This window comes from Cannabis sativa, chromosome 3, assembly GCF_029168945.1.
Source record: "Cannabis sativa cultivar Pink pepper isolate KNU-18-1 chromosome 3, ASM2916894v1, whole genome shotgun sequence".
NCBI classification, from domain to species: Eukaryota; Viridiplantae; Streptophyta; class Magnoliopsida; order Rosales; family Cannabaceae; genus Cannabis; species Cannabis sativa.
In genome coordinates, this window is record NC_083603.1 from 23493404 (window position 1) to 23516678 (window position 23275).

At 31.4% G+C, this 23275-nt stretch overlaps 1 protein-coding gene across 1 annotated transcript; it reads left to right on the forward strand.

The window, feature by feature from the left end:
• On the forward strand, positions 1-23029 carry LOC133035992 (uncharacterized). The gene is made up of 4 exons (XM_061112454.1): positions 1-60; positions 148-257; positions 935-3029; positions 22850-23029. The coding sequence occupies exons 1-4, from the start codon at positions 1-3 to the stop codon at positions 23027-23029; spliced, it is 2445 nt and encodes an 814-aa protein (XP_060968437.1).
• Positions 23030-23275: the final 246 nt, after the last annotated feature.

Sequence of the window (23275 nt, forward strand, 5' to 3'; positions counted from 1 at the left end):
ATGTCCAGTAGTATTCCAGTTGCGTCTGGGACTCGTAGTGTTTTGTCTGGGGTTCGTACTGTTAGTGTTAGTCCACGTCAGCAAAGATATTTTAGGTTTTAATTGTTCAGATGGTAACAGCTGTCTATTTCGGGTTTCTTGGTTTAGCTGGGTATAAATACGATTTCTGGGTATTTTGTTAAAAAACTTTTTGATCGGAGATTTGGGGATTACGTTCGTTTCTTTTCGTCTTGTTTCTTCTGTATGTTCTATGGCAGGTCAGATCTTGGAGCTTGATAGTGTTCATCAATGGCGGAATGATCTGAATCTGGAATTGCTGAGTTCAAACTGAAGGGAGTTCAGTGTCATCTTCATCATCAGATCTGAAGGGATTTCAGGTTGAAGACATGTTGAAGAAGAGCTCAGTTGCAGCACAAGGGATTGTGCATTAACAATCAGTGTTCTTGATTGTTGTTGGTAATTCATTACTAATTGCTGTTAAGGTTGTATTTGATTCCTTTAGAGAGAATTGGAAATTGTAATATGAACCTTTGAGAATTAGTGGATGAATTTACCTTGGTTCGGGGAACCCAAGCACTAGTCGGCTGAGATGTGTTCTCAGTGCAGATGAAGCTTGTAAAATTCTGGTGTTGAATCTTTGATTTTGTTCTTTTTATATTCAAGCTTAAATCAAGATAAAATCAATCTAAATATGAAAAAGATAGGTTAGACAAGAACTTGGGCTTACAATTGGTATCAGAGCCAGCTATTTCTGTTAGAAATATTGATCCTTAGGGTTCTTGCAAGATTCGTTATTCTGAAATTTATTGTTGCTGCAATTCTTGATTTTTCTGCATTTTTTCTTTCTGCAACACCCAGTTGGAACTAACCCCCTCTCCAGACACGACTCTGGGAGTATACTGCTCTCTATCTTTGTTTTGTTTTTCCTTGTTAGTACAGGAGGGTCCACATCACGACCCCCAATGCTGGAAGGTGCTAATTACCCATACTGGAAAACCAAAATGCGAGCATTCTTGAGGGCGGTGAATGAAAGAGTTTGGATGGCCATTGAATATGGTTGGACATGCCCAACGATGATGGATAACGGTGTCACCAAACCAAAACCTACGAGCTTGTGGACTCCAGATGAGATGGAGAGGGCCAATTTTAATTCGAAGGCCATGCATGCTTTGCTCAATGCACTGTCCACAAATCAATTGAAGGTCATTGCAAACTGTGAGATGGCAAAAGAGGCTTGGGAAAAACTACGAATTAAAAATGAAGGAACGGATGCTGTAAAGAAATCCCGTCTTCGTGCTTTGGCAAAAGCGTTTGAAGATTTATCAATGGAGGAAGAAGAAACGGTGGCTGAGTTCCATGCTAAATTGTGTGACATATCAAATGAATCTTATGCTTTGGGAAAGACTTATTCTAATGCAAAGCTAGTTCGTAAAGTCCTTGGAGTTCTACCTAGGAGATTTATGTCTAAAGTAACCTCCATTGAAGAAATGAGAAACGTGGAGGAACTGGATCTTGATGAACTGATTGGATCCTTGCAGAATTATGAAATGTCATTAACAAGGTGGAAGAAAGAAAAAAAGAAGATGGATGTGAACAAAGAAAAAGGGGACAACAATATTGCGTTCATTCACAAACAAGAAAACAAGTCTATCCCAGATTTGTCTGCTGGTTTCTCAGATGAAGCTGTAGATTTGCTGACCAAGAACTATGCAAAATTCTTGAAAAAGAAGTACAAGAAACAGTGTTCCGAAGGTAAGGAAAATGCTTCCAAAAGAAATGCTCTTGGGAACTTCTGGCATGGTCAGCAACCCAGTGACAATAAGAGCATGGGCATTCAGTGTAGAGAATGTGATGGGTTCGGACACATTCAGGCCGAGTGTGCTAACACTCTCAAAAAGAAGAAAGCCCTTGTTACCACCTGGAGAAATAGTGACGAAGAAAAAGACTCTATTGTAAGCAAAAGTTCTAATGAGGATAAACAGGTAGTGGCTTTCATGGCTCAAAGTCATCAATCTGTTGAATCTGAGGATGATGGAGTCTCCACTGTGTCTGAAGTCGACAGTATTGGAAGACAAAATGCATATGAAGAGATGTTTGCTCAATGGGAATATATGACCAAGCAGATTATAGGTCTGAATAGTGCCAAGGAGCAGATAGAGTCTGAAAAAGTCAAGCTGGAGGACATTGTTAAGAATCTCAACAAACTTCTTGATGAGAAGGACAATGAGATCTACAAGCTTTCAGCTGAACTCATAAGAGCTAAACAGGCTTTAGAGTTTATCCCTCCAGGAACGGCTGCCATCAATCAAACTCTTCAACTTCAAAAACCTTATGGTGATCGAACCTCTATTGGATACAAGATGTTGTATAAGCAAGGAGATAACTTGGGGGTAGAAGAGTCCATTACACCAATGATCAACCTAGACAAAAAGGATGACAATCAATCATCATTTCCCTCGACACTTCAGTCCTCAGACCCCACTAGAAAATTCCATGTTCCATCTGGACCTACCAAGGTGAAGTTAGAAGGAAGAAGAATTGCCCCGGAGAATATATCTCAGATGGAGAGATTCATCCCAGTGTGTCACTTCTGTAACAGGAGGGGTCATATTCGACCCAGATGCTATAAGCTGCAGAACTACTTGAAAGCTATGATCAATCGACCTATGAGTTTTCAAAAACCCAATAAAACACGAAAGGAAGGATCTCAATGTGAGTGGAGATTGAGGGCTGATCGTCAATCGAATGTTGGGTTGGTAGCTCAAGTTTCACTGTCTGCATTTCTGGAAGGACAGTGGTACTTGGATAGTGGTTGCTCTCGACACATGACGGGCAACAAGAAATTGTTAGTCAATTACAAAGAAGCAAAGGAGGGAGTTGTCACTTTTGGTGATGGAAATAAGGGCCATATTATTGGAAAAGGAGACTTGGTGATGAGTAGAGCTGCACCTCTTACTGAAGTACTGTATGTGAAAGGACTCAAGGCAAATCTGATAAGCATCGGTCAACTTTGTGATGCAAATTACACTGTAAGTTTTTCTAAAACTCATTGTTTAGTTTCATTTGATGGGTGCTCAGTCTTAACAGGGAAGAGATCTAGTGATGGTAGTTATTTGTTGGACAATGTTGTCCTTTGTAATAGTACATCATTGGATAAATCAAATATTGGAGACTTTACTGCTATTCCAAAAGTTTTAACCAAAATAAATAAGAGTGTTAAATCATCACCTCGTCTTTCAAGAGCTCATTCACTATTATTAGTGCTATGGTATGGTCTTCTAAACCTTATACTGTTGAATCTTGGGTTTAAACAAAGAAATGATGATGTTTTTTTTCTCGTGTATGCTGGTTTTGAAAATGTTGTACATCGTACTCCCTTGCTTCAAAATAAGTATGATACACACATGATATGTTGTCTCGTGTTCCTCATTGCTTGTTTATGTGTCTTCATGTGTGATAATGATAGTTCCACAAACATTTCTCAAAATGCACGTTGACTCAAAATATATAGATAACAGATATTATTTTTTTTAGAATTGGTTGAGTAAAAATACATTGGATAATCACATATTATTCTTGATGCTCTCTTGGATTTTTGTTTAATAAAGCCTTGAATTCTCATATTAATGTGTGCAACTTGGGAAGTTTTTTTTTATGTGTTCTATCTGATTAATTCGTTGTGGTATATGATCATTATCTTTCTCTGTTTGTTCAGCTAAGCCTTGATTGCTATCATTTTTTTTCTTTGAGGCACTTCATGTCCCATCTACAGGTTCTCCAGTTCTATCGAGGAAGCTCTAAATAGGTGAATTTTTCAGGATCTTTTGAACCTTTATTTTTCCCAAGCTAAAAAGGCTACCTCTTTTAGATGCAATGGGAAGAGCTTTCTTTAGTCAATTTACTAATAAGTAGTATGCTCCTTCTATATTAGTATTTCTGATTAAAAGAGGACGGCTACATCTCTGAGGGAGAGTGAAAGCCGTAGCTGGTTGCAAAAGAAAGAGCCGGAGTGTCTAAAGATAAAAAAAAAGGCAAAAAAAAAAAAATAAAATGGGCAGCTTAATAAAAATTTTGAGAGAGTGAGCCAATGTTCTCACATGAGGTCACTTGCACACACTGAAGAAAAATCTTGGTTCAAAATCCTGTAAAAAATTCCTTGTTTATTGTCTTTCTCAAGTCTGTGAATATGTGGATTGGTAGAAGTTGTCTCATCTTTTTATTAAGTATGGCTCATTGTGAAGTTGAATGAATTTGTTCTTTGCTCAAATGATCATTGCTCACTTGTTAATTGAATAGGCCACTCACTGTGTTTCCTCCTTACAAGTTGAACATGTTAATTCTTGAGATATATCATTTGGCATGTTTTTGATTGAAATAAAAATAAATCTCATTTGTAGCATCATTCGTAATATTGTGGTGATCTGATTGTTTTGCTTAGTCAATCTCTCATTTTTTTTATATCTAATATCCATATGTTTTAGGTCATGTTGTGAGATGGTTTGTCTTTCTTCTTTAATGTTGTGATAGATACTTTGTAATTTCTTTGCAATGAGGAGTCTATGTTGCATTTTCTGTTGCCATTCAGGGGGAGCTCTTTGATAAACTTCTTATTTTCTTAGGGGGACAATTTGACATGGATTATGCTCAATGAAGGGGGAGAAATACTTATCCTTTGTGTGTAAAGTGGTAGTGGTGCATTTGTGGTTTGGTTGTTTAAAGTGTTTGCTTTTCTGTTTGTTTAGACTCTGTTATATTTTAATGGTTGCTTTGTTTCTCACTGGTATTGTTGTCATTGACCATAATTTGTCAAGGGGGAGATTGTTAGAACTATTATTTTCTGTAGTGACAAATTATGTCCAGTAGTATTCCAGTTGCGTCTGGGACTCGTAGTGTTTTGTCTGGGGTTCGTACTGTTAGTGTTAGTCCACGTCAGCAAAGATATTTTAGGTTTTAATTGTTCAGATGGTAACAGCTGTCTATTTCGGGTTTCTTGGTTTAGCTGGGTATAAATACGATTTCTGGGTATTTTGTTAAAAAACTTTTTGATCGGAGATTTGGGGATTACGTTCGTTTCTTTTCGTCTTGTTTCTTCTGTATGTTCTATGGCACGTCAGATCTTGGAGCTTGATAGTGTTCATCAATGGCGGAATGATCTGAATCTGGAATTGCTGAGTTCAAACTGAAGGGAGTTCAGTGTCATCTTCATCATCAGATCTGAAGGGATTTCAGGTTGAAGACATGTTGAAGAAGAGCTCAGTTGCAGCACAAGGGATTGTGCATTAACAATCAGTGTTCTTGATTGTTGTTGGTAATTCATTACTAATTGCTGTTAAGGTTGTATTTGATTCCTTTAGAGAGAATTGGAAATTGTAATATGAACCTTTGAGAATTAGTGGATGAATTTACCCTGGTTCGGGGAACCCAAGCACTAGTCGGCTGAGATGTGTTCTCAGTGCAGATGAAGCTTGTAAAATTCTGGTGTTGAATCTTTGATTTTGTTCTTTTTATATTCAAGCTTAAATCAAGATAAAATCAATCTAAATATGAAAAAGATAGGTTAGACAAGAACTTGGGCTTACACGATGCATACTCCATGCATCCAACCTGAGCTTTACTTTAACCAATGCTCTGGAAAGAACATAGCATTTCTCCAAATGCAAGTAAACTCTGCTGTAGATTATCATATCAGTACAACCTTATGTCTGATAAATCTAGAAATCTTTATTCACATAGTCATGTTTACTTCCAATGTGTTGACAGCACAATAAACAGGATCAAGTATGTGAAAAGGGTTTCAGATGAATTTATACATTATGTACATATAATCATGAAATAAATCATGTGAACCATGCAACATTAAATGTTATTTCTGATCTATATTAATAAGTAAATCTGATTATATTGAAATGAGTTTTATTTAGGGCATAAAACCTAAAAAACTCCCACTTGCACTAATATAAAACAAAAAGTGCATTTCAAATAATCTCAACACCTTGATATACAAATCAAGTGTAGTAGTAGTAAACTCCTCGTAATAGGATCTGAAAGGTTGAATTAAACACAACCTTTTCTCCACCATTACTCTTCCTTAATCACAAAATCATTGATAATGTGAAATTCCTCTCTATATGTCTACTCTTTTTGGGATACTGGATTCTATATCTTTGGCAACTACTTTTGGTTAATCAGGAAATAACACTAGTAGTTAAGGCAATTTGGAATGGTGCCAAAAATGTATAGAACTTTCCTTAGACTGAATAAGTACCTTTCCAGCAACTATAACATTCAGTCCCTTTCTGGTAGACCTAGAGACTTCCGATAGGTTTTTACACTTCTCCAAAGTCACTATTCCACTCCCAAAGTAATCACCATCTTATCAGAAAGATTTTCTAGCACAAAGGCGAATCTCGAAATCTGATGTGGTGTAGTCTAAGAGTTTTAAATACACCCTTATAGACTAACATATAGTTCCTCTTCTTAATCTTAAGATTTACTTGATTATCTTCCAATGTTCTTCTCCTGGATTAATCTGATACCTATTCATTACTCCCACTCAACAGCAGGTGTCTGGTCTAAGGCATACTAAAGCATATCTGATACCTCTCACTGTTGATATAAGAAATTCTTTCATGGCTTTATCTTTTCTGTAATAGTTGAGACTTTTCCTTAGATAAATAAAATCTATGCCTAGAAGTCGAGAAGCTTCTATAGATTGCCATTAGAAAGAAAATGCTTCAGCATCTTACTAAAGTAAGTTGCTTGCATTAGAGTAAGTAATTACCAGGTATACCACAAGCCATAGGTTTAGATAAATTCAAACCTATAATACTGGGAACAGGAAGTTTTGTTAAGTCCATTGAGTAGACTTATAAACAAAAATTTCCTTTTATGTCCTTGTAATAGAAAACTTTAGGTTAGTCCATGTGAATGGATTAAACCATAGTTCTATTGGCTTTTCTTCTTAGTTTCTTATTTTGACAATCCATTACTTGTTTAAACTCACAATGGATTTTAATCACTAGTGTCTTTCAAGTCATAAGAAGGTGAGTTCCTAGAAATCTCCCACTACGACAAGGTACCGTGAAATATGTCTAAGAAAACTAAATGGTATTAACCTCTTTGGTTGTGACAAGACAACAGAGGCAGTGGGATCATCATATAGAATAAGATGACAGAACACTTTTGGAATCAAGAAATAAATATCTCCTTTATTTGCTACTTTATTTTTAGACGTAGTCATTTTAAACAAACACTTTCTTATCTATTGACTATGGGATGGTCCACCCCTAATCACTTAGAATAGCTAACAAACCATGGTTAACAGTTCTAGCTTTTCTTAAGATTTTGATTAGGTCATCCATGAATCTAGTAATGATTTACATTAAGTATACAACCATTACATCATTCTGAAATTGTATTACCATAGAAGGATTTAGGCAACGACTAGTAAGTTTGGATATAATTCAAAAAATCAATTTAATGATATTTGAACTGCATATCTACTAACTATTTCTTCACCCCTATCAGTTCGCAAGATCTTTAACCACTTACCTTAATTGTTTTGACCATTGCTAGAAATTTAAGAAATTTTTCAAACATTTCAAATTTCTTTGCATAAGGTATAATCTAGAGTTATCGTTTTAAGAATACAACAAAAAACTCATATCCACCCCTGAATGTACATCCATCTGCGAATGAGATGAACTACTTTCAATGGATATAGGCATATTAACTCTTTGCAGAGATTGATCTTGTCAAAACCACAATGAACAAGATACAAATGCCATAGATTAATAAAAATGTGGTTGTGTCGTTTTGATGACTTCGGTTTAGTTACATCAAAGAGTTCTTAGAATAGTGCAAGTGGATCCTGGTCACAGAATATTAAACTCATATTCCATACAGTTTGAAACCAATGACAGAAAATGGTTATTAAACACTTGTGAAAGTGTAACTGTATTGTATCTGGAATTAGAAATATAAGAAAATTTCTGTTTGGATTCTAAAATTAAAGTCAAAGACTTAATTTATACCAAATAAAATGAGTAATTCTTTCTTGGACGACCACTACTAATTTAAACTCTAAGTCAGATTTGCCATACAAGTAGGAGATTTCTAAGATTGAGGACTTATATCATTGTGGAATAGAATTTCGGGTTATAATCATATGTCATTTAATTTCCTAAGAGAAAATAGAATGACATGAAATTATTTATAGACCATTCATCCAATGATATGTTATTGAGCTAATTCGAAATGAATAAGCTAGGAAGAATTAGGATAATTTCGTTTATAAATAAGAATCCAACGATGCTTCGATTAGCGTGAGTCAAAGTAATCTTATTTATACAATCTTCTTGTTTCATATTGTAAAAATACTAGTCTAAGGTGTCATCAATTGATGAACAGCTAGATGTTGCATACACAATATTTATCTTTCGAGATCTAACACTATTATGTATGTCTAATGGTGAAAATCCACTAGGGATTTATCTCATTAGATAACCAAACCAAGTTAGACCAACAATGAAGATTCAAAATTAAACTACAACTTAATAACAGAAAATAACATGGTTCAATATAAATTCACACACAATTCAGAAATTATTAAACATATAGCAAGTAGGAATGACAAGTGAAAATACTAAAACATACAATCCTAAATAATTTTCAAGGTTTTCAACAAACTGATACAGTGTCCCGGTAGGCGAGAGTCAAAGTATCATTTATTGAATAGAATTGTCAGCTCATCTAATATGCAAACCATTCTAGCAACCTTTTATTCGATCAAAATAAGAATCCAACGTTGTCCCGGTAGGCGAGAGTCAAGGTTATTCTCATTTTATGAGCTTCCACCATTGTTTCATGTTTTATAAGTTTATCTCTAAGTAGTCACCGTAGGGCAGAGTCTAATAGAGACGAAAACTTACAAAACACTTATCAAATGAGATCTTACGGTGTTAAATGCGTTCAACGAATAACCATCCATAGGGGGACGAAGTCTAGCGTCTCGAGGTTATATTGAAAACATTTAACTATTGTAAGACCAACAATGGAGATCGAATATCCTAATAATAATAAAGCTCATTATTTTAAAATGTATTTTCATTATTATTGATAATAAAATATATTCATTAAATATCGAATTTAGAATTAAAATTCTAAATTAAAATTTAATTTAATATTTATAAAATTATACTTAGATGGTGATTAAAATAAATTGAATTATTTCCATCTCAGTAGTAATTTTGAAATATAAATATTAAGAAAATTATTTAAGTTGTATTAATTTAAATTAATTTGCAACTCAAAATAATTTTTCATGAAAATATATTTATTGTATTTTGAAAAAGAAAGTATAAAAACTTTATATTTTCGAAATACTTAAATAATAATTACTTAGAAAAATACTTCAAGCAAAAATATCACCTATCTAGATTTTCCTTTGACTAATTAATTCAATTTCTAATAATATACTTTAATTCATTTATTTTTAATTAATCAATAAATAAAAAAAATCATTGATTGAAGTTGGTCCAAGAATTAATTAAAATAAATAATTAATTTACAACTCAATCTATTTTTCAAGATAAATTCAAAAACATCTTGCATTTTGAAATGCAATTTCGAAAATTGATTAATAAAATAAAGAAAAAATATATTTTGAAAATCATTTAAATTTAAGTTGAAAAAATAAATTTCAACTAAAATTAATTTTCTATTTAATTAAGTGTCATGAAAAAGAAATATTTAAGTATCATGATGAAAATCAACTTAGATATTTAATTTTTAATTTAATTAAATGTATTAAATTCAAGAAATAAATAATTAAGTGTAGAGAAGGCTTAATTATTAATCTCTAGTTTAATACTAGGAAAAAATAGACTTAACATAAATTGTCCCAAAATTAATTATTTAAATAATTAATTTCACAATGTATAATATTTTCCTATTTAATATTAGAAATAATAAGTAGTTTAGAAATAACTATCTAGAAAATATCTTATTTGACTAAGTATCTTTTCCACAAAATTTGAAAAAATATCTAATTTAAGTTGTATTAGAAAAAATCTAGAACTTAAATATTTCAAATTTAAATTTAATTAAATATCAAAAATTAAGTTGTAACCACTTAATTTGAAAATATCCCATTTTAAGTTAATATTTGAAAAAATATCAGCTTAAAAAATATCTAAAGAATCTTAATAATCAATGCCTAAAATTTCTCAACTTAATTTTGAAATTTTAAATCCGAAAGATATTCAGATTTAAGCTGGTTAGTTATATATAACTAAATATCAACTTAAATAGGTACATTTAATGAAAAATTAAATTAAGCTTCAGGAAGAATCTAGATGGTGATAATTCTATATTTAATTAAATACAAGAAAATACATATAGTTTAGCTTAGAATATAAAATTCTTTAAACTATGGTTTTCTTAAATTAATTTCAAAATAAATGAAATTAATTATGTTGCTAATCAATTTTATTAGGTTAAACTAATTTAATTAACCTAGTACAGTTATTCAAATCAGGCAAATGGGCCTTCACAATTGGGGTGGTTCATGTGAGGGGGTGCTGGGTTCAGTATATCGTACCCACTTCTATGGCTCCCAACTCTCACACAAGGCCCAAAAGAGAGGAATTTAACCTTAAAATGAACAACTGTTATTAATTGAATAGTCCCAAAACGAAATGGGCCTAAATAAAATCTATCAAGAACTGTGATATTTTATTTAGCAACAACAACCTATATGCATCTATAATAAAATTAAACACATAAGCTCACACAGACACACAATTTGGATGGATCATATCATGTTGCTAGGTCATACACAGATGAAAGAAGATTGTAAATATACCTGTTACAAATTATTTACTTGACCAAGGGAGCCATGAGTTAAAATCAGATCATTGGATCTGTCAACAAGTTAACCATGGCTATTTGCAATCAAGCAATAATAGGTTTAAAAAAACTTACAAACAAGCTAAAACACATATTCCTGCAACAAGGTTAGCTGGATAGTTGGATGTAGGATTTATTTAATTTTAAATAAATAATTTTGAAAAATTAATTAAATAAAAAAAAATATTTTCGAAAATAATTAAAATAAAATAAAATTTCAAAATTTCAAAATTAAAAAAAAATTAAAATTAAACCTACAATTTTGAAAAATTAGGTTTCAACCAACCTAAATATCATTTCAAAAATTTGCTAACTACTTTTAAAAAATTAATGTTATTTTATAAATAAAAATTAAAAAAGATAAATAAATATCTTTTTCAGATTTTATGATTTAATTTAAATAAATAAAATAACAAAATTTAAAAGTTAGCAAAATATCTTACATCTATTTAAAATATCATGATTATAGTTATCTTATTTTAAATTTAAATAAGGTCAAATTATTTAAAAAAAAATACTTAATTTAAAAATTTAATATCTGACCTTAAATTTAAAAATAAGATAAGATATAATCAAATTTAAAAATAAGATAGATAATTAAGAAAAAAAGATAGATATTTACTATTTTCAAATTCAAATTACACTAATATTATGAATTAATTTTAAAAAAAATAATTAATTTGATTATGATATTTAGAATTGAATTAGGAATAGTAAATGTCTAAATACAAAATTACACAAAAAATCGGAAGTTAAATCCATGAAATAGCATGAAAAATCGAAAAAAAAAAACGAAAAAAATGCGAGTTGTACGGATAGTTTGCGCGCGCATGGGGCAGTGACACCATCCCGATATTTTTCGAAACTTCAAAAAATCATAACTAATTCAAATTAAATCGAAATTGAGTTCTGTAAAAAAGTAAATTGCTTAATTTTTTCCATACTATCCAATAAAAATAATTCCAGAAACAGAATTTCAATTATTTTTCACAAAAATTCACAAACATCAATCAATCATCAAACAACACTCAAAACAACATGATACCATCCAAAACATCAAACAATCGTTTTAAGTCCAAATTTCTTGCAAGCAAATCAATTACCATGGCTCTGAGGCCAGTTGTTGGAAATTATTTTACCAGGATCTTATATCTACTCACAAGTATGTTGATTAACACCCTAAATATGAACTTTCTAAAACGATGAAATAAACACATATAAAGTATGAGAAACCTTACATTGGGTGCAGCGGAATAATATGACTCCTTCCGTTCAGATATCTAGCCCTTGATTCCCTTCTCTAGTAGAGCATTAACAATATCTGAACCTGGATCTCTTTCTCTCCTTCTTTAGTGCTGAAACTCCTTCTTGCTGAAAGTGTTTCTTCACGATCTTCCTCACTATGATTGAGGTATCACTTGCTGTGTGTGGGCACTACTCTAACACTAAGAAATTTCGAAATTGAAGAAGGAAGAAAGAGAAGAAGGTGGCGGCTAGCTATAGAGAGAGAAGGCTCAGGTTTTTCTCTGAAGGAAAAAGGAGAAAGTTAAGTGTAATTTTCCTGAAGCCTTCAATATCTATTTATAGCATTCCACTAGGATTAGGTTTGAATTATTTGGCATTAAAATAATGAAAATATCACAGGATAATTCCTATAAAAGTGGCCGGCCATGCAATGTGGATTTGGGCCTCACTTTTTGTAATTTTGCAGTTTTATCTTTTCTGCATATGATTTTCTCAAAAATGCCAATTTTCTAATTCAACCATTTAAATGCCAATTCTAACTGTTTAATAACTATAAATAATTATTAAATAATATTGTCATTTATCATATTTATTAATTGAACCATACAAAGTATCATAATTAACAAATATGCCCCTAAAACTCTTTCTTTATAATTTCGCCCTTGCTTAGTGAAAAACTCACAAATAGACATAGTCTAATTTGAGAATTATAATTGATTAATCAAAACTAATTATATGAGTCTTACAAGCAATATTATCTCAACTAGTGGGGGGACCATGGGTCTATATAACCGCGCTTCCAATAAGCAGATCAAGAATTTATAATCTAAATTCACTGACTTATTAATTCTTCGTTGAATCCACGCATAGAACTTAGAATTGCACTCTCAGTATATAGAATGCTCTATATGTTCCACCATATAGACACTGTTGGAAATTTATTTTACCAGGATCTTAGATCTACTCACAATTATGTTGTTTAAACACCCTAAATATGAACTTTCTAAAACGATAAATTAAACACATATAAAGTTAAGAAAACCTTACATTGATGCAGCGAAATTAATGTCTCCTTCCGCTCAGATCTCTAACCCTTGTATCCTTTCTGTAGCAGAGTATAATCAAGATCTGAGCCCGAATGTCCTTCTTCTTCTTCTTCAAGTTTGATCCTTCACAGTCTTCCAATCTATGATTGAGTTACTGCTTGCTGTGTGTGGGCACTTACTCTTTCACTAGGGTTCGAAATTTATGAAGAAGAAAAGAGAAGAGGGATTTCGGCCAGGTATAGAAAGCAGGGAAGGCTCAGTTTTTCTGAAGAGAGGAATTTCTGTCAGAAAAGGTTATTGAAAACTTGTGATTTAACTGAGCCATCACTTTCTATTTATAGGCAACTACTAGGTTTAGGTTAGGAATTATTTGGCATTAAAATAATGAAAAAATCAATTTGAAACTCCATAATTAGTGGCCGGCCAAGGTGTGTTAGTGGGCCCCACTTGATTTTGCAGTTTTATCAAATTTTATCTCTATTTTCTCAAAAACGCCAATTTTCCAATTCTAACATTTTAAATGCCAAAACTAATTATTTAATAACTAAAATAGATTATTAAATAATATTGTCATTTAATTTAATTATTAACTAGACATATAAAGTCCATTAATAAATAAATAAACCTAGAATCTCTTTTCTTTACAATTTCACCCCTGCTTAGTGAAAATTTTAGACATAGTCTAACTTTAGAATTGTAATTGATCAATCACGAATCAATTAATGAGTCTTACAAGCAGAATGTTCTCAACTAGAATGGGGACCATGGATCTATATGCTGAGCTTTCAATAAGTGAACCAAATTTACCAAGTAAATTCCTACTTATTAATTCTTCGTTGAATCCACTCTTAGAACTTAGAATTGCACTCTCATACTTATATAGAGCATATTATATGTTCAACGATATCAATATGCTATCTCTTTTAACCATTGTTATAATCTTATTGTGATATAAAGATCCTCTATATAGATGATCTACATGGAGATGGGATTTCTTTACCATTCTCACCCCTCAATGTATTTTGCCCCTTAAAACAATTAGCTACCTGTAAATGGTGTTTAGTGATCTAATAATTAGTCAGTTAAACAAGAGCTCATCCATTTACTTCTATTTGCCAAGCTCGAAGGGAATCATCACTTGACTTCTATACACCAGTAGAAGCTATAGATTCCATATTTATGTTCAGCACTCCCACTCAATCATACTATCATGTTCCCAAAATATACGTATCACCCTGACCTAAAAGTAGGCTTAACTAATAAATCAAAGAACATGAATAACACTCCTGAGTTGAGCCTAAGCATATCAGGATTTAGATTCTTCTAATCTTAAGATCAACTACTGATATTGACTTGGAAAGATATATATAACGGTAAGTTTGTAATATCTTAACTTAGTTGCAATATCGATCCAGTCCAATGTATACTCCATACATTCGAAACTAGTATACTTTACTAATGTCCTGGAAAGAACATAACACTTACTCCAAGTGTAAGTACACATCATCGCTGATTATCACATTAGTGTAAATCCAATAACACTGATGAAACAGGGACCAATTCTTTTGATTCATATGATCACAATCACATTCCACTGCGTTGACGATACTGTAATTGTGAATAAATATATGATCTGGATTTAACTGATTCTGTGTGTAAATGTAATAAACATATTAAACATATTAAACCATTAGCATGTAAAATTCATGCAAACATCAATCACTTCAAATTCCTTATATTGATAACTAATCAGATTGTAAAGAGTTTTATTTAGGGCATAAAACCCAACAGACACATCATTAGTTATCTATTGTTATAATCTTAATTTGATCAATGATCCTCTATATGAATGATCTACACTGTAAAAGGATTAGATTACCGTTACACCCTACAATGTATTTAATCCTTAAAACACTTAACCCCGTATAAATGATATTTCAGCTTATGTGAAATGAGTACTCCACCATTTATTTTCGTTTGGTCAAGCTCGAAGGAGATCATCCTTTACTTACTATTCGCCAGATTGAAGCTATAGATTCCATGTTTATGTTAGCGCTCCCACTCAATTGCACTGCCGTGTTCCCGAAATGTACGTATCACCCTGACCCAAAAGTAGGCTTAACTAACAAATCAAAGAACACGAATAGCCTCTTGAGATTGAACCTAATCATAACAGGATTAAGATCATTTGATCTAGGATCAACTAGGCGATATTGACTTGAATAGATATTACGCTAAGTTTAATAAATCTAAGCCAAAGTTCAATATCGGTCCCTTCCGATGCATACTCCATGCATCCAACCTGAGCTTTACTTTAATCAATGCTTTGGAAATAACATAGCATTTCTCCAAATGCAAGTAAACTCTACTGTAGATTATCATATCAGTAAAACCTTATGTCTAATAAATCTAGGAATCTTTATTCACATAGTCATGTTTACTTTCCAATGTGTTGACAGCACAATAAATAGGATCAAGTATGTGAAAAGGGTTTCAGATGAATTTATACATTATGTACATATAATCATGAAATAAATCATGTGAACCATGCAACATTAAATGTTATTTGTGATCTATATTAATAAGTAAATCTGATTATATTTAAATGAGTTTTATTTAGGGCATAAAACCCAACAAAGAGGCCCCATCTGAATGTAGGCGGAGCAATTATCAATGATTCATGTTGCCATACATCGGGTGAAAGACATCCTAGAGACAACAATGGAACAAGGAAAAGGAAAAAATGGGAAACACTGCAATTTTTACGAACCATAAGCCTATAAATTCCAATCATAGTCTTAAAACGAAAGTTTTCAGAAAAGCAGCCCAAAAAATGGCAGTTTAGAGGAAATTTCCAGTGATAATAAAAGACCAGAACAAAAAGAAAATGAGAACCATATTGTGTAGTGATGCATGTATGATAGTTCAAAAGTTGAAACTGGGCGAAGTTGAAACTTACATGCTGAAGGGAAAGCAGAGGTTTTCGAGACCGTCGTACGCCAGTAGAACTTTGCCTGACAGCGACGGAGAAAAAGAAAGATGCAATTTGGAGAGTGGCATTTTGGCAAAAGATTAGGAAAACTTTAGAAGTGAAAAAAGATGAGTGGGTAAAAATCTCAGAAGGAAAAGGCACGAGCATTTATAGACCTTCCAAGGCAAATACTAATCGACGACCATCCAACAGTCAGGGCTCAAACTATCCGAATCTTTTTAATCCAATGGTCGGGACAACCTAGTAAGAAAATATAGTGAAAAGGGAAATTACAATACTCGAGTATTTTCCTAACAAAGATATTAATGAAAGGCTCTATCGAACAAGTGGGAATCGAATCGTTTTCACCAAAAATGAGAAAAATGATTATAGGTAATAAATGACTCACGTGTGTGCTGAATGATGGCTGGTGGCATCACTCCCTGAGGCAAGTAGCAAGTTTCATTTTACAAAGGTGCAAAACGAGACTTGGGGGGTAGATGTTGTCCCTGATTTTTTCTAACACACGTGACAATCTTGAAGTCGGTTAGGTGGCAGGAAAGCCTAAATATCTAGAGTAAGTAAAGTAAACCTCTTAAGACTCAGTCTGAGACCTAATGGTCATGTCTAGGAAGCCCCTCTTGGAGCTTCAGTCGCGTCGTGCCAAGTCAAGAGTTATGCCCACCTCAAGGAGCTAGATAAAACATCCGGGTCCGGATGTTAGATCCCAGACCTGAGCTGGTATGGGTACATTAAATGCAGTATGGGGAAGACGACTACGAATGGTTCTGAAAAGACGTGTTAGGGGCATTAAACCTATTATTCGGTGATTACACTCTAATCTATGAATATTATGACGGCTGCATAATGAACTATTGCATCAATCAAGAAAGGTTAAAGGCTTATCTCACCAAATACCCATGAAATTCCTATACAACCTACCAAACAGACATAAATACCATGTTATCCGAACTTGGAAACTTGTACAAGTAATGCTTCTACACTTGCGACAATAGTAAACTTTTTACCTTCTTTATGAGGCTATAAATACTAGGGGTGTTCGCGGTGCGGGTAGTGCAGTTTTTGACTATTTTTTCAAATCATCACGCACATGTGTTTTTTTTTTAATTTCCCAAATCGCACCCGCATCGCGAAACTAAAAAACTGCAAAAACCGCACAGTAAAAATGGTTCGGTGTTGTGCGGTTTATGCAGAATCTGCAGTTTGGACTGACACCAAATAATTAAACTATCACAAATACAACAAAGCTTGAGCAACGCTTGTCAAAAATACCATAAGTCTTGAAAATAAATATGAAATGCAAGCTAATGTCATTTGTCTAGGTCTATCACGTCAATCAGGTTTTTTCTTTTGTTTTTTCGAAATCCATCACGTCAATCAAGTTGAGCATCACTACATAATAAATAAAGGTCTAGAGTGAGAGTTTATGTTTCTCTTTATCACTGATATCTCTTTTTTTATTTTTGTCTTTTATATGTTTCATATTATGAGTATGAATTAATAATTTCATCTCTTTAATGTTTTTCACTTTTAACTTTTTTTTTACAGATATAGTTAATCAGTTGATATTTTAAAAATAGACTAATTAGTTTGTTATTTTGTAGACATACATGATGATATGTGTTTGAAAAAATGAATTGTTATTCTAATATACGAAAAATAGATTAATAAGTTTATTGGTGTATATTATTATGTTTGATCATAGTTTACTCTGTATTGAAAAATATAAAATAATGTTCCAACAATCAATAGTAGGTTTATTGACATATATAATGGCAGGCTATATGAAATAAAATGAATTATTGTTCTAATATACGAAAAAAAAATGGAAATTTATTTCAATATGCGAAAATAAACCAATAGATTTATTAACATATACGATAGTATAGGCTATACAAAAAGGCTACCAAGTAAACAATGAATGAAATCCAGGTTTACTATGTAAGTCTATAAGACATCTTACAGTCATGTACTTTGTATACACCAAATTTGATGTCTCAACCTGGAAAAAAAAACTAATTAGTTTGTTATTTTATAGGCACACATTGTGTTTGAAACAAACTATAATAAATTGTTGTTCGAATATACGAAAAATAGACTAATACGTTTATTGGCGTATATCATTATGTTTGATTATAGTTTAATTTGTATTGAAAAAAATAAAATGTTGTTCTAACAAACAGATTTTAGTAAGTTTATTGACATATATAATGATAGGTTATATGAAATGAAATGAATTATTTTTCAAATATACAAAAATAAAAATGGAAATTTGTTTCAATATGTCAAAATAAACCAATAGATTTATTAACATATATGATGGTAGGCTATACAAAAAATGTAAACAAAGAATAAAAATTTATTTCAATATGCAATAGTAAACAATATGCCAAAATAAACTAATAAGTTTATTTGACATATATGAGTATAGGCATATCTCATTATAGGATATTTGGTCTAATCATTATCTTTTTCTTTTAAAATTGATTATTTTATCAAAAGTAACCAATTGGTATCTTAACCAAATCATAACTAATTGGTCCCAAAAATGTGGTTTATTTGTAATGATTTAAAAGTTATTTGTAACTCTTTTTCAAAAAAAAAAAAAAAAGTTATTTGTAACTTGATTCTTTATTTAACTATTCAAAATGCATATATTAATTTACATTTAAAAAATATGAGTGACTTAAACATTCATGATATATATTTTTTTAAAATACAATTTACTAAAATGGTAGCTTATTAGATGATAACTCATTATTTTCGAAAATAAATTTAAAAGTTACTCAAATGTATTAATATAATTTAAAAAATTAATTGATTATGAAAGTGTATACAGGTAAATTTTAGAGGTAACCAAAATATATCTCAAATTATATAATATAAAAGTATTATTTGTTTATGAAAAAGTTACTTATAGGTTTATTATCAACATCATAAGTAACCAAAATGTTACTTTTAAACGCAGGAAAATAATAAAATAAAAAAAAATAGAATTTCGGGATTAGTTTTATTCCGGCATATTATTTAGGAATTAAGGTATTTTTTTAATGATGTGGCAAGATATTATTGTAATTGAGATTTATTAAGTTATTTTTGTAATTATTTTATATTTTATGTATAGTTTTGAAAAAATCCCTATATTTTATTTCTATTGATTTCTTCACTAATATATTAGGATCGCATATTCAATGGTTTTTGTGTAACTACAAAATTATGTAAAATTAGTTTAGTACGCAGTGATGAAGGATCACTGTCTAGTGAGTGGTCTATCTATATTAAAAACGCATAGACTTCTAGAATCTCCAATAATGCATATTTTTAAAACAATTAAAAAAACCACCTTTCCCCTTTAATTAATTGTGTATTCATTATCAAAATAAAATGTTCTGTGGCAGATCATGACGGGATCTTCTAGGGTTCCCCACCATTTTACCTACAAATCAGATTTTGTTTTTATTACATTAGGAAATAAGTCACTTACAATTTCAGCTTTCCTTTTCTTTTCTTTTTTTCTTAAGGGAAAGACAGAGAGAGATATGCACAGTAATGTCAGCTTCATATATAGCCATATTAACCAGAGGATCATTGTTCAAAACAAACAAATATAGTACAGACACTCTGACCTAGCAGCCACGTGATTCCATCTACATTTATAATTTCTAGGGCAACAGTATTTTACGTATTTTAACTTGTATTCTAGCATCCTGGACGGTTGGATCTCATAGCAAAATACTTAAAACTAATTATTCACGTCTTCTCTATAAATAATAAATTAAATAAAAGTTTGAGTCATGTCTTCTCTATAAATAAATGAATTAAAACATTTTATATAGCTTAGTTGTAGTGTTGTCTAAACTTAAATATTTTAAACTTACATAACTAGTTTTTTTTTTTTTTAATTGAATTATAAGCTTTGTCGAGTTTTGAACTTTTCTTGTATAGTAACTGACCTACATGAATCAATGAATTAAATAAAAAGTTTTAGCCATGATATAACTCCAAATTTGTGGAGTAAATAAACGTTGTATAGTTTGTTGTACTGTGTCTAAACTTTTCATATTTTAGATTTAGGCAACTATAGTTGCTTTTCTATTGAATTGTGAGTTTTGTAGAGTTTCCTTCTTGAACACTTTTGTATAGGTACTGGTGGATCTACATGGGGTTGGGGGACCCTTGACATTTTTCTTTAGTTATATATTTATATTTCTTTGCTGTAGTTGTAGGGAAAAAAAAAAAAGAAAAGAGACAAAAAAAAGTATAAAAATTTTGCACTTAGAAGCATTTTTTTTTTCAGCTTAGTAATAAACAATTGATGCCATAGAGTATGACTAAATAAAATTTGAATAAAAATACCGTAAAGTATCAAATATTACAAAATAACCAACACTATAAGGTGTTAAATTTTTAATAATACTACATATGGCGTCGGTTATTTTGTAATAATCGACGCTATAAGGGCACGCATTGGCTGACCAACTCTCCCCCAACCACCGCCTCCAATCCTCTATTTCTCTATTTTTCATCCGTTTTCACCCATTTTTTTAAATCTTACATTTTTCATATCTAAAAACATATCCCCAGAGTTTGACCTTCTTTTGTTTTGTTTTACAGGGTAAACAAAACTTAGAGGTGGTAGTTGTGGTGATTGTAGCTTCGGCCACCACTTTTGGTACAGAAATCGTTGAATCTCAACGTCTATTAAAGTATAAATCTAATCTCTAATAGTTTTAGTAATTTACATTGCTTTATCTTTGATTTTATAATTTTTTTTTAAGGTTTTTCAAGATTTTTAAGATTGTGTTATTGTGGTGGTACGTGGTGGCTGGATTTTGGTCAGTACTGGTGGTCGAATTTTGGTAATAAGGTAGAAATCTAAACTTTAATAGTGTATATGTATGTATTTTATGTTTTATTGATTATGTATTGTATGTATATATTTTGTAAATTTATTGTATATGTATGTATAAAAATATTGTAATTATATTCTATATTTTTTATGTATTGTATATGTATATATTGTATATTTTAAACTAATAGTTTTCTTAAAAATTGTGAATGAGAATGAGATAGGAGACTATTAAATCAAAAATTTAGAAGTTAATTTCTAAAAAATTAGTTTAGAAATTAATTCTATTTTTTATCATTTCTTTCTATTTTCAATTTTACTCATGTACATTTATTAACTTTTGTCATTAATTAATGATGCTTAGATGAGTTTGAATATCTTAAGTATTTATCTGTAGTAAAGTAGGTTATGCAAATACATGAATTGGGGTCGAATGTGTGATAAATTTTGTATTGCTAAATGTTATTGTGATTGTTTAATATTGTTTTGGATTGTGTTTTATTGTTATTAATAACTTTTTTTTGTGAGGAAAATATTCAATTATGACCGTTATTTGCCAAAATTTCAGTAGAATTAGAACTAGTTATTACTTAGTAATTTAGTTACTATTTAGTAATTTACAGTATTAGTTAATATAGTTAGTTACAATGTTAGTAATTAGTAGTGTAATAATTAGAATAAATATTATATTGTTATATTGTGAGTGATAAGGAATGATACTATTGAGTGCTAAGGATAGATATAGTAAGCTAAAAAAAAAGAGTTATTGAGATTTGAACCTATGATTAAAAAGTTATATTGTTAAGTACTTACCACCATGCCAAAAGACTCTCATTGTATAAATTAGCTACCATGATTTTATTTAAATATTAGAAGAGATACAAAAAGAAATTAGTATTACACATTTCATTGTAGTAGAATTAACAAACACAACAACATATCCCCTAATTAGCGGCGGATCACCCCGCCGCTAATAACTCCATATTCGGCCAGAATAGGCTATTAGCGGTGGAAATCCCCCACTAATAGTCCGCTGCTAATAATTAGCCGCTAATAATGGTATCATCGGTAAAATTGGTCTCCACTGCTAATACCATTATTAGCGGCGGAGCATTAGCAGTGGAGTCCTGCCACTAATGCCCTCTGCCAGTTTCGATCGGGGTGCCGCTGCTGATGCCCTCTGCCAGTTTCGATCGGGGTGCCGCTGCTGATGCCCTCTGCCAGTTTCAAAGATAGAAAGTGACAGAGGGCATTAGCGGCGAGACCCCGCCGCTTATAAGGTTTAAAAATAAAAAAAAAAATTAATAATATTAGTAATTATATAAATAATATTATATAATGTATAAATAATTATTTATAAATATATAAATAATAATTTTAATATAATTAATCAAATTATAAATATTATAATTTGACTCCAATAATATTTATTAATAATTTGAAAATATCTCAAATAAACTACTTTAACGTCAATTTTATTACAACGCCTCAAAATTAAACTAAATTATTAAAAAATATAAACAAATTATTTCATAAAATCTTCATTAAGGTCTCGGGTTATAAAGTCTTGATCCGCATTATTATCATTACGAGTTCCCGAAGGTTGTGACGGAGAAGGAACATATGGTTGATCTGACGATAAACCAAATGTTAGATTCCCTAGCTGAACTTGGTTGAGAATAGGAATCGTAAAAAATTGTTGCTCCTGCGACGAACACCTAAATAATAAAAAATGAGCAAAATTAGAGCCGAGCGGAGGAGACTATGATGGAGTTCTATATAAGAACTGATTTCCCAATTGCGGTCTAGACTGTTGTTGCTATTGAGCCAAAGACTGGTGTTGCTGCTGCGAAAAATTTTGGAATTGATGCTGCGAAGATGGCCGAAATTGTTGTTGCGAAGGAGATTGTTGTTGATATTGTGGAGGAGCAGCATAACTCTAAGAAGACGAATCACCAGGCGACTTTGATTGACTATACATTTGAATAAATTTCTCAAACTGTGGGTTATATAAATTAGCATGTTGTTCAGGCATTAAAGTACTCCCAAATGTGTCACGCATAGTTAAAAATATTTCTATCATAGTGCTAAATATTTCAGTAGGTGGCGGAGGAGGCATCGTCGACTGACTTTGAGTAAATGATTTTTTTCCTTTGCCTTTGACCCTATAACCCATGCCTCTTTGATAGTTAAATCTTTTGCCAAGAACCTTTCCAAGAACGTCGTACTGATAAC